The 11,564-nt window shown below is 42.6% G+C and overlaps 2 protein-coding genes across 4 annotated transcripts; both read left to right on the top strand.

Annotated features, from left to right (window-relative positions):
* Positions 1 to 4,929: 4,929 nt before the first annotated feature.
* LOC108092889 (actin-5C) lies at positions 4,930 to 8,200 on the top strand. Of its 2 annotated transcripts, none has more exons than XM_017192735.2 (2): positions 4,930 to 5,069; positions 6,446 to 8,200. In XM_017192735.2, exon 2 carries the CDS (start codon positions 6,454 to 6,456, stop codon positions 7,582 to 7,584), a length of 1,131 nt encoding a protein of 376 aa, XP_017048224.1. In that variant the 5' UTR covers positions 4,930 to 5,069; positions 6,446 to 6,453; the 3' UTR covers positions 7,585 to 8,200. The 2 variants fall into 2 exon arrangements, with proteins under 2 accessions (XP_017048224.1, XP_017048225.1); XM_017192736.2 differs by lacking the exon at positions 4,930 to 5,069 and adding an exon at positions 6,011 to 6,116.
* Positions 8,201 to 8,318: 118 nt separating this feature from the next.
* LOC108092888 (putative fatty acyl-CoA reductase CG5065) lies at positions 8,319 to 11,432 on the top strand. 2 transcript variants are annotated; one of them, XM_017192733.2, is made up of 9 exons: positions 8,319 to 8,849; positions 8,911 to 9,316; positions 9,393 to 9,678; positions 9,745 to 9,981; positions 10,038 to 10,147; positions 10,210 to 10,586; positions 10,670 to 10,740; positions 10,799 to 10,924; positions 10,999 to 11,432. In XM_017192733.2, the coding sequence occupies exons 2-9, from the start codon at positions 9,262 to 9,264 to the stop codon at positions 11,219 to 11,221; spliced, it is 1,485 nt and encodes a 494-aa protein (XP_017048222.1). In that variant the 5' UTR covers positions 8,319 to 8,849; positions 8,911 to 9,261; the 3' UTR covers positions 11,222 to 11,432. The 2 variants fall into 2 exon arrangements, with proteins under 2 accessions (XP_017048222.1, XP_017048223.1); XM_017192734.2 differs by having other exon boundaries at positions 8,319 to 8,824.
* The last annotated feature ends 132 nt before the right edge of the window (positions 11,433 to 11,564 follow it).

Here is an 11,564-nt window from a genome sequence, read left to right on the forward strand (position 1 = left end):
GCGTTTAGTTAGGAAATACGTTGGAAGATTACAAAACGCAATAAGAGGCTGAACTTGGTGTTGCGTCATTTAAACACTTAATACCCAAGATCGGTGATACCGATTTAGTTCTCTATGCTTTACTTTTCCTTACTTAGCTAACTTATCGCCCGAGCACATATACATATTTATTTTCCAGCCATATCAACAATTGAAAACAGTTTACGCACGTACATATATACTATATTATTATTTATTGGTTGTGGTAAATGGTAATGGTCTTACGTGTCCGTCAGTACCATAGTGTTTATGGGCTTGATAAGAAAGCATATGGCGCCAATGGAATCATACCCTCATGAAATGAGGAAAGAGAGGATAAGGGCTAGAGATGGTGATATGGGTTAAAATATCATGCGGGAGGCAAAATCGAAGCACTACAGCAATGTTCTGATAACTAAGTTGACTGCATAATTTATTGACCTTGCCGACAAATCTCAGGAAAAGTATTTAACGAGCTACTTAACTTTTCAATGCTCCTCAGTGGAATAAATTATAGAAATTCAAAAGGAAAAGCTAGGCTCGCCATTGTTTTTGAACTAAACTTTGGAGACTTTGGAGAAGCTTTGCAAAGGGTTGGCAGCACACGATTGCATGTCACACCCACTGGAAGAGGGCGGAGTGGGGCTCCCTATCTGCTTGGCGCAATCTGGGCCCAAGTACACCAGCGTAATGTTGAGGGTCCGATTCGCGGCCTCACGCAATGGCTATATCCGGATTCCGATGGACCTTGGGAGAAGGGGAGTATCGCTGGCGGGAATCTGGGCGTGACCCATCCTGGATGCACACACGTGTGCCACTACACACCCAAAAAATGGAAAAGTTAGGTTCACGTGCGCGCTTTTTAATTTGTGTAATTAGAATGGACAACCCCCCAAAGAGTGGGGTGGTATGAAACCCAACTAGGTTGAAGACACCATGGAGTGGTGTTCAAGGTTTTTGAGTTCAATTTGTTTATACTTTCTTAACAATGTCAGAGCACAGCATTTACCGAACTGCCGATTGAGTGAGGGATCGTACACAGTAGAGACTTTGGCTCCTTCCTCCTTCATTGTTTGTTTTCTAGTTGAACTTCCCAGTGGATGGCAGCAGACCGAAGCGGCCAACCCTGCGACACAAAAGACAGCAGACAACCCAGAACCTCTGTCCCGGAGGCAAACGCAATGGGAAGTGGGTGTGCGTCGACACAGTCGACGTGGGCCTACATACAACACGTTGTACTATATACAGATACGAGCTTGCCACATGAAAATGGTATAGAGATTTAATTAAAAACCACTGTGAGGTTGTAGTTTTTCGCAGCCCACATTCCTTGCCTGCTGGCTGTGTATTTGAATGCGCTATATAGAGAAGGCTGCCAAACTCACCGATCGAAACAAGTTTTTAATGGCATACTCAATCTAAAAAAAAATACATACATACATATATAGGAGGAACGCACTGTAAGCTCTACATATATAAATAATTTCTTTTAAGCATGCTTAGTAGTTAAAAATAAAAGATCTTGACTTAATCTGTGATCTGCTTAGATGCGTTTTTCTTTGTAGGCAGAAGCCGCCGTTTCGCACCCACTAAAACCGAGTGAAATCGCAGCACGCGAAAAACCCAAATGATATACGAATTAATTATTATCTATGACTTTCCCGCAGCGTCTGGCACTGTTCACTTTCAGACAGGTGGGCGCACCTGAGGCTCCGGGCGCAAATATGTCTGCGATGCAGTGCGATCTGCAATTAACGGAGCAATTAGCAGCAGTGAGGAATTCGTGGATCGAGCACTATTATATTAACATAAATTTGTGTTGGCATTTATATCACGAATCGTACAACTTACTAAAATTCGTACTGCAAGTAAACTGAAGCTTTTAGCCAGTCTACTTCTTCAGTTTTTTGAGTGAGATTTCCTAAACGTTTTTCACCTCACGGACCAACTAGCCGTCCAATGCCTTGGCTTTTCGGTTGCCTAACTCCCCCGACTTGAAACGCACGATCCAAGTTCACATATTTCTTACTTTTTCCATCGGCTCGGTGCACGCAAGCCAATTTAGAGGGCAATTGATGATTGTGTGTTTTTAATTGCGTTGCCGAGCCGAAATGGCCAAAAACGACTGGGTAAAAACACAAACTTGAAGTTGACCAAAAGCGGACTGCTGCAAATAAAAAGATAAAACGAAGCAGTGGCAACCCTGGCAGTGCGTGCATGTTAATGCCAACCACGATGAAAATTAATGGAAATGGAAGAAAACAAATTAATTGCGAAAAGTATACGAAAATTTGCACATTCAATGACCTTGACAATGGCTTTGGCCCAAGTCGCTTAACTTGTTTATTTTTTTTTTTTGCGTGTGTGTGAGTGTAGAAAACGTGACGAGTTACGTACTTTTGGAGAAAGGTCGTTGATCATGGCTACATGTTGCTTTTTTTAAGCGGTTTCAAAGTCAACATAAGCCCGCTGTTTTTGGCTGTTTAAGTATTTCTAGTTTCAATACCTCTCTCCCTCTGTCTCCACGAGCTCACTGACGCAAGGTTAATAATACCAAAGCCGTTGGCCCGGGGAAATTTCTTCGATTTTTTCCGTCGCCTTGCCAAAATAAAATCAAAAACTGCCGAGCAACGAACTTGAGAAGAGCAAATAAGGCCAACACCAGGAATATAATATAGATGGTTTTGGTTAAAATGTACATTGTATGTGTAGATATGTACATACATAGATACATAAATTTGATTTTAGAATTGTAAATAATTTCTAGTATACAAATAATAATCTTGGAATGGATAACTATTTGATCTGTTGCAAAATCGATGCAAACTAAGCTCATTTGGAGTAATTCGGAACCGGGTGGGAATCCATCAGTGTGCAACCTATTAATTCTCGGGTATACGTACATACATAGATACGTACACATACATATGCACACAGTATAAACATGTTTTTTACCGTTAGCAAATTTCAAAGACTCGTCTAGAAGATAAGATAATGTACTCGCTATCTTTTTTTTTTAAAGAAACCCCGAAATATGGATGAAGAATTTAGCGATGACGTCGACACTGGTTTTCTACCCAAAATTATGGAAATTGAATTTTTCATGATATTAATTTATAGATCTTGATGATCATCAATAAAAAAAAAACAAACATTTACGAAACCGAATTAGACTTTTCCTTTATTAGTAACATTTACGTTCCCAGCTTCCTAAATAATAACAAAATATAAAAAAAAAGATGTTGGGTAGGGGAAAGGAGGCGCGGGGAGTTGTGGCTGGGCGCGACGTCACGAACGTTGGAGCCACTCCTTTGGCAATGTGTGTGTCTTTTTTGTTTTCTTGTTATGCGGAGCTCTCTCTAGCTCGATCTCGCTCTTGCCTTCGCATGCTTATCGCCCCGTATGTTGCCGTTTCCTTTTATGCGTCACTTTGACTTAAAATAGGCAATTATTTAAACAAAGATTAGTCAACGAAAACGCGCAAATAAATACGTATAAATGTGTTTTGTTACATATTGCCTTGCTCGTTCAGCCAACAATAACAACAATGAACGGCTTTCCCTCTTTCACTTTTTGTTTTGTAAAACAAGTGCGAGTGAGACGGCAAAACCGGCGAACGCGAATTAAGTACGTTAACAAACATTTTCAATCTGCTGAAAAATATCGGTTCAACTGAAATCAATGCATTTGCCATACCAACTGTGAATACCAGGCAATATTTTGTACATTGTTTATTTCCCGGCTCGGAATAAAAAAAAAAAACAAAAATGGCGAGTGCCATGAATCGCGGGTTATCAAAAAAAAAAAAAAAAAAACAACAACGTGCACTGAGTCACTGTCGCAAGTCAGAGCGAGAGCAAGAGAGCAGCCCCCACTTACACTCTGAGTGCGTGTGTGTGATTAGAGCGTCCGTCTTCGATGCGCAAGCGCGTCACTTACATTGATAAAAACTCAGCTTGTTAAATGGTACATAAAATTATAAATATATTAAAATTATCTATTTATGTATATTATTTTTATCATATATACATATATACAATTTATTTCAACATACATTACTTGGTAAGTAAAATTTCGGTGTACTGAAATTATTGTGAGTGAGAATGTTTATATCGATATTTTTAATTTAAATGAAACTTCGAGCTAGTAACGTTTCTTGCTTTTACACATCAAACAACTATATAAAACAGTAGCTAGAATATAAGAATATATTTATTAAGCATTCAGGTCAAATGTTATACGCTTAAATTCTTTTTTAAAGGATATTTATATTTCTTTCTATGTAATTTACTCTCGTCTGGCAGATGCTTCGCCGTTATTATTCAAAACCGGCTTGCAGCTTTTAAAAAATAAATTGGACTACCGAATACTCTACACTCTACTCAAAAATGTGGAGCAGTTAACGCGTGTGGTTTAAACTAAACAAATTTGAAAATTATATTTTTAGATAAATACATAGTTCCTACTTTAATATTCAATGTATTAGAACTATTGATTATTTAAGTTAAGTCATAGTCAGGTACGTTTTGTAAGTCTCAATAATCATCCTTAAGTTACGTGATTTCCTAATAATGACTAGTTACAAAAATATTTGCCAAAGTATGGTGACCATCCAGTTCTTTTTCATAATACGAAGATAAGAAATATTGAGTGGTCATGAGTAATGCCCCGAATCATAGGACTCTGAAAACTACTCTGCACCACTCCAAAACCTCGAGGCATACATATGTATGTATGTATGTACATAGACACACACACCCAGTTGCTCTTCAGCGAGGGAAATTCTCCGAAAACGAGTCGCGGCGAACAATTCATACCCATATATGGTAAAAGTTTCGGTCTCGACTTGGAGAGAGAAGAGCGCTGATAAGGTCTTAGCGCCAAGCGGCCTTTATAAAACGGGCCTCGAGACCAGTTTTCCTATCACTACCGTTTGAGTTTTTGCTGTGTGGATACCTTCCCGACAAGCCGCTCCATCAGCCAGTCGTCTATCCAGAGACAAACCGAAAGACTAATTTATATTTATTTAATTTTAATATAACACACCAAATGTAAGTACCCAGACCAACACCATCGTCCCACAAAAAATTCGACTGAAGCAATGGAAAATGTGTTTTTTTTTACAAAACAATAATTTTTTTATGTGCCTGTGCTAAATGTGATTTAAAAACGAACCTTGAGTAGAGGGAGTTTTTGTGGTGCCCAAAACTATAACATTGGTAGTCAAAATTGCGAAACTACGAAATCTTAAAAGTCAGCAGACTAGGAAAATACAGTTTCCAAGGTATTCTTCCATCAAGAACCAAAAATTAAAAGCGAAACCAAAAGAGTTAAAACAAAGTTTGTCAGCACCTACAGCTAAAGCTATAAATACAGTGAAAAAATTGCAAGAATTTTGGGCTTCTGTGAGCCTTTATGCTAGTGGGCGTTTCCCGACTTAACGCAAATAAGGTTTCGAATTTTCAAGTCTCTTTCTGTTTCCCACGCCCGGCGAAACCGATCATTTATATGTATATGTTTGTTCAAATTTTGTATAAACGTTACACCCATATTTAGTTCTATTGCTCGAAACCGGTGACGTAGGAAGTCGTTTCGGCTTAAAGAGAATTTATTTTTGCCGGTTTTCAAACCCTCGGTCAGTCAGTTGCAAAAATGGAGAAAACCACACTGTTGTATATGCATATGTATGTATGTGTGCGAGAGAGCAAGAGCAGTCGACTTGCTTTTTCGCCTCGAAACATGACCATATATGGTCACAAAAGTTGGCATCGAAACTCAACACTAGAGCGCTCTCTGTCGCACCAATGCTAAAAGACGAAGAGTGAGCGAGATAGACTGTTGAGCGACGCCGATGTCAACGCGTCGAAAATGCAGTTAACTGGAATTCGCTGCTCACCGTCTTCTTCGAGACTGTTCGTTCCGTGGTGCTCACTTCGGTTTGCTGAGAGAATTTCCCCGTCTGCTTTAAACCGTTGGAGTAAACTGTTCAGCAGTTCGGAGAAAGCGCCTATAGCGAATAAAACAGACTGCCAAATCCGTTAACTCTTGATTTATTCTTTACAAACCATCGGTTTTCTCTTGAATTTGTTTAACAAAAGGTTGTCTTTGATTGGTAGTCTTCAATTCTAAGGCACATATAACTAACATTTAGTGGTGTGTCTTTCTTTTACCGGCAAATAACCATTTTTTTTTTTAACTTTTAAAGATAAAATAAGTTTAAAAAAAATTTTAACAATTCGAAAACCACATTTTTCTGGGCGCTATTAAGTAGAATTTTTATTTAAAATATTCCAAAAGAGTCGGTTGTTCCAGTTGAAGCCTTCTAACATTTAATATTTATTTAAATAGATATTGAATGTGGTTTATCACAGAACATTTTTGCTACAAGACAGTGATATCTAACGGACTCTTTTCTCTTCCGTTTTAGCTTACAAAATGTGTGACGAAGAAGTTGCTGCTCTGGTTGTCGACAACGGCTCTGGCATGTGCAAGGCCGGTTTTGCCGGTGACGATGCGCCCCGCGCCGTCTTCCCATCAATTGTGGGCCGTCCGCGCCACCAGGGCGTGATGGTCGGCATGGGCCAGAAGGACTCGTACGTGGGTGATGAGGCCCAGAGCAAGCGTGGTATCCTCACCCTGAAGTACCCCATTGAGCACGGTATTGTGACCAACTGGGATGATATGGAGAAGATCTGGCACCACACCTTCTACAATGAGCTGCGTGTGGCCCCCGAGGAGCACCCCGTGCTGCTGACTGAGGCCCCCCTGAACCCGAAGGCCAACCGTGAGAAGATGACACAGATCATGTTCGAGACCTTCAACACACCCGCCATGTATGTGGCCATCCAGGCCGTGCTGTCGCTGTACGCCTCTGGACGTACCACCGGTATTGTGCTGGATTCCGGCGATGGTGTCTCCCACACCGTGCCCATCTACGAGGGTTATGCCTTGCCCCATGCCATCCTGCGTCTGGACTTGGCCGGTCGTGATCTGACCGACTACCTGATGAAGATCCTGACTGAGCGTGGCTACTCGTTCACCACCACCGCTGAGCGTGAGATTGTGCGTGACATCAAGGAGAAGTTGTGCTACGTCGCTCTGGACTTCGAGCAGGAGATGGCCACCGCTGCCAGCAGCTCCTCGCTGGAGAAATCCTATGAGCTGCCCGACGGACAGGTGATCACCATTGGCAACGAGCGTTTCCGCTGCCCAGAGGCCCTGTTCCAGCCCTCGTTCTTGGGAATGGAGGCGTGCGGCATCCACGAGACTACCTACAACTCGATCATGAAGTGCGATGTTGATATCCGTAAGGATCTGTATGCCAACACTGTGTTGTCTGGTGGCACCACCATGTACCCTGGCATTGCCGACCGCATGCAGAAGGAGATCACCGCGCTGGCCCCGTCGACCATGAAGATCAAGATCATCGCCCCGCCAGAGCGCAAGTACTCTGTCTGGATCGGTGGTTCCATTCTCGCCTCGCTGTCGACCTTCCAGCAGATGTGGATCTCCAAGCAGGAGTACGACGAGTCTGGCCCATCCATTGTGCACCGCAAGTGCTTCTAAAAAGGATCGGTATTAGGAGGAGGGGCGCCAGAAGGAGGGAGAACAGGAGCATTGTGATCCTGATCTGGAGGAGGAGAAGTCAAGGAAGCAGCAGCAGCGGAAGTGCAAGTGCGAGTGGTGGATGTTTGGAATGCAGTGCAGCACAACACCAAGGTGAAAAAGGGCGGAACCACCCCTGCATCAACCATCGTCATCGTAATCATCTTTTCGAGCGCGTCTTGTGTGGTTCCAGCGTATTAATTTAAATAATTTATTCCACTTGAGATATGATATACTATGTATTTTTTGTTTTTTTTTTATTTGTATACCTTTAATATAACAAAAGAAAACTACAAACAAAATGAAAACAAGCGAAAAATATTCTGCCATTCCACAAACACACACCCCAACACACGCACATACACATACACACACACACTCACACCTGCGGCATATGACAAGGACATCAAGATTGAGAAGAAGATATTCCCCAAAGCGTAAAAAGAACACACATTGCAAAACACAAACAATACACTAGAGTTTTGTACAATTCGTCAGCAACCTTATGTATTATTTTTTAATTATGATGTAAATTTAAACAAAGTGAAACAAAAATATGAAAAAAGGAAAATCAAAACTACTGTCTTCTATTTCTTTCCTCAAATCTATCTATCTTCCTCTTGCCTTCTGCTGCGCTCTCGCTCTTGCTCCCCCTTCTTTCGGCCTTGTTTGCCGGCCGGCAAATCATCCACACATTTGGCTGCAGTTTCGCGTGCGATATTCACACATATACCATCATACGAGCATATAATGTATTTTTTTTCTTTGTACACTTTTTCTAATTGCATGCGTATCAAATAAGTTTACGCCCGAAAATGTTAATTAAAATGTGAAAATGCAACTGAAAATAATGAAACAAAACCACTCTGAGAGAGAGAAGTTGGAACACCAAGTACCGTTGCAACGGCTATTTATGGGGAATGGGAAGGTGCGAGTGAGCTAAGCTATATAAGCTATTTGAGGATCAGCAGTTCTCTAATGATGCGATTAAGTTGCCGTTTTAAGTGGCTTACATTCGACCAAAAACGAAGTTAACAAGCCAAACGCGCAACACAAATAGCTGACATACTTTTTAAGTGGAGGCTTCAATCGCCTCAATCGTTTTTCCGGTTTTCTCAACGGTTTTGCACTAATGGGGATGGCGGACAAAGAGGAGCACGAGCACCCATCTCCCGTTTGGCCATTTCCAGACACGTAAATGGTACTCTTAAAGAAACCATTTAGAAGTTGGTCTTTGAGTAAAAATAAATGAATAAACAATGGCTCTAAACACAAGTACAATTTTAGGTTCCCTGATACTCTAGAATTTTTTGGATTCAAAAACGCCATAATCTGTAATTTGAAGGACTGTCATTAGTTGTTCGACTTAAATTAATTTTAGTTTTAAATTTGTGTTTTTTATGTGAGCCAAATGAGCTGCCAAAAGTGTTCAAGCAACCTGGTGTTTATATGGCATTGTATACGCTTACAAAGTAAGTTGAATATTCAGCAACGTGATGCCCCTTAGCGAAAGGTCGGCGGTCGGCGGTCGGATTTAAATATTGCCTCCATGAGTCTGCCGTACTTCGCACAGAACCTCTTGGTACAGCGATATATGCGGAGTGGAGTGCACCAACTACATAGGGAACCCGATCGAAAATGACTATCCCGGAAGCTTTCAAGGACCAGGAGATCTTTGTGACAGGCGCCTCGGGTGTGTTCCATTCGTATAATATAATCTAGAATTTGCAATGCTCAAAGTGTCTGATTTTTTCGCCACCCTTGTCCAGGCTTCGTGGGCAAGGCCCTGATTGAGAAACTACTGCGCTCCTGTCCAGATGTGGGTCGTATTTACGTGCTGATGCGCCCCAAAAAGGGCCACTCCATCGAGGAGCGCCTCCAGCTCCAGTGGGAGACGAGGCTGTACGAGCGTTTGCGGAGGGAGCAGCCCGATGCCCGGTCCAAGTTGGTGGCCATAGCCGGGGACGTCGAGCAGTTGGGCTTGGGAATCGGGGATGCGGATCTGAAGCGGTTGCTCAATGTCAACATTGTCTACCACTCGGCGGCAAGTGTGCGGTACGTTAACCACAGCTTAAGGTAGTAGGAATTAAATTAGGGGAGATCTTTGTGGTGGTTTTCCAGCTTTGATGATGCCCTGCGCACCGCCATTCTCTTGAATACCCGCGGCACCCACGAGCTGGTCAAGCTGGCTCTGCAGTGGCGCAAACTCAAGGCGTTCGTCCATGTGTCCACCACCTACTCGAATCCGGGAGTGCTGGAAGTGGAGGAGCGCGTCTACCCGCCGCTGGCCGATTGGCGCACCACCATAAAACTGGCGGAGACCTACGATGAGGAGACGCTAGATATCTTCAATCTCAAGTGAGTTACTGAAGGGTTGACTCAATCAAACGTCTTTATATGAATATGTATTTCAGGTATGGTAATTTTCAACCCAATACGTACACCTTTACAAAAAGTTTAGCAGAGCAAGTGGTCAACGAATACAGAGATCGGTTGCCAATCTTCATCTTCAGACCGTCCATTGGTGAGATTTCTGAATGGTAATGTGATTCTGTTACATTTATTGGGCATCCCAAACTGTTACAGTGGTCTCTACAATTGAGGAACCCATGCCCGGGTGGGCTGATAACTTCAACGGACCCACTGGCCTCCTGGTGGCCTGCGGAGTGGGCATTTTGCGGTCCCAAAACTGTGATCCCAACATTGTGGCCGACTTCGTGCCCGCCGACATTGTGGCTCGCACGCTGATCACATCGGTGTTCAAGTTCATGACGGAGCCGAAGCCAGGGAGCACGGATGGGGAGCTGTACGTGGTCAACTGTGCGACCGCCAACATATCCCCAATCACCATGGGCGAGGTGATCGAGATCGGGAAGACGTTCATAAGGAAGAATCCCTTCGAGAAGACCCTTTGGCTGCCAGGCGGTGGAATGACGACCTGCCCCGTGTTGCACTTTGTACGGGTACGTAACTCTGGGATATATATATCCTACAATCGAATCTGTGCAAGGGTATCAATGAGTAAAATATCTTAAATGAATTCCAGTTCTGCACCATGCACCTGTTGATGGCAGTCGTGGTGGACACTTTGCTCCGCCTCTATAATGAGAAGCCTTTGTAAGTGGCTCTGGACCTTCATATGGACCTCCCTTGATTGATTTTCTCTGTTTTTCAGTCTCATGAAGCTGCAACGACGTATTTTCGCGGCCTTTAGTGCGTTGCAGGTTTTTGCAATGACAGAGTGGCATTTTCAGAACGCGAATTTCCGAGCATTACACGACATAGTTCCGCCCAAAGAAGTGTAAGTCCCTTTTGCGCTTAACACACATGTGTAATTAATCATCTTGCAATTTTAATAATATATATAATTTTTAGGTCGACCTTTGGCTTTATGCAGCACGCAAATATAAACTATACGGAATTTTTCCAGCATGGCATCCGGGGTGCCAAAGAATTTCTTTTGAAGGAAAGTCCCGAAAGTAGCAGCGCAGCCCGTTTCCGCGTGAAGATCTTCTACATTCTGGACTTCCTGTTCCGGGGCATCGTTTATAGCTTCCTGCTGCGCGTAATATTTCGATTTTTAGTAAGCTTGTGGTAGCAGAGCACTTTATAAATATTCAAACTGTAATGACATATTTTAATTATGTTTCCCTAACGATTGTAACGCTTGTACGAGTATGTACATTACCTAAATAAGAGGATTTCTTGGAGTTCCATGTTCTTGCGCTGATTTTTACATAAATAGCAAGAGAAAATATAATATGCTAAGTACCACTAAGAATCAGGGATTAAATGTGTTTTCTGGCCGAGCTGAACATTATTTCTATTGCAACCATTACATTTTCTGGTTTTAAAATTTCCCGCCTTTCCTTGCCGACCTGGCAAGGCTACCACGCGCTATCTGGTGGCCCGAGTGGCATCACTCTGGGTGGCAGCCCTGC

Source organism: Drosophila ficusphila, unplaced genomic scaffold (genome assembly GCF_018152265.1).
Source record: "Drosophila ficusphila isolate 14025-0441.05 unplaced genomic scaffold, ASM1815226v1 contig_198, whole genome shotgun sequence".
In the NCBI taxonomy this organism is placed as follows: Eukaryota; Metazoa; Arthropoda; class Insecta; order Diptera; family Drosophilidae; genus Drosophila; species Drosophila ficusphila.

Coding starts and splice junctions, on each gene's coding strand:
- LOC108092888 (XM_017192733.2), top strand. CDS start 9,262: ATGACTATCCCGGAAGCTTTCAAGGACCAGGAGATCTTTGTGACAGGC. Junction 9,679..9,744: donor CACTCGGCGGCAAGTGTGCG/GTACGTTAACCA, acceptor GTGGTTTTCCAG/CTTTGATGATGCCCTGCGCA. Junction 9,982..10,037: donor CTAGATATCTTCAATCTCAA/GTGAGTTACTGA, acceptor TATGTATTTCAG/GTATGGTAATTTTCAACCCA.
- LOC108092889 (XM_017192735.2), top strand. CDS start 6,454: ATGTGTGACGAAGAAGTTGCTGCTCTGGTTGTCGACAACGGCTCTGGC.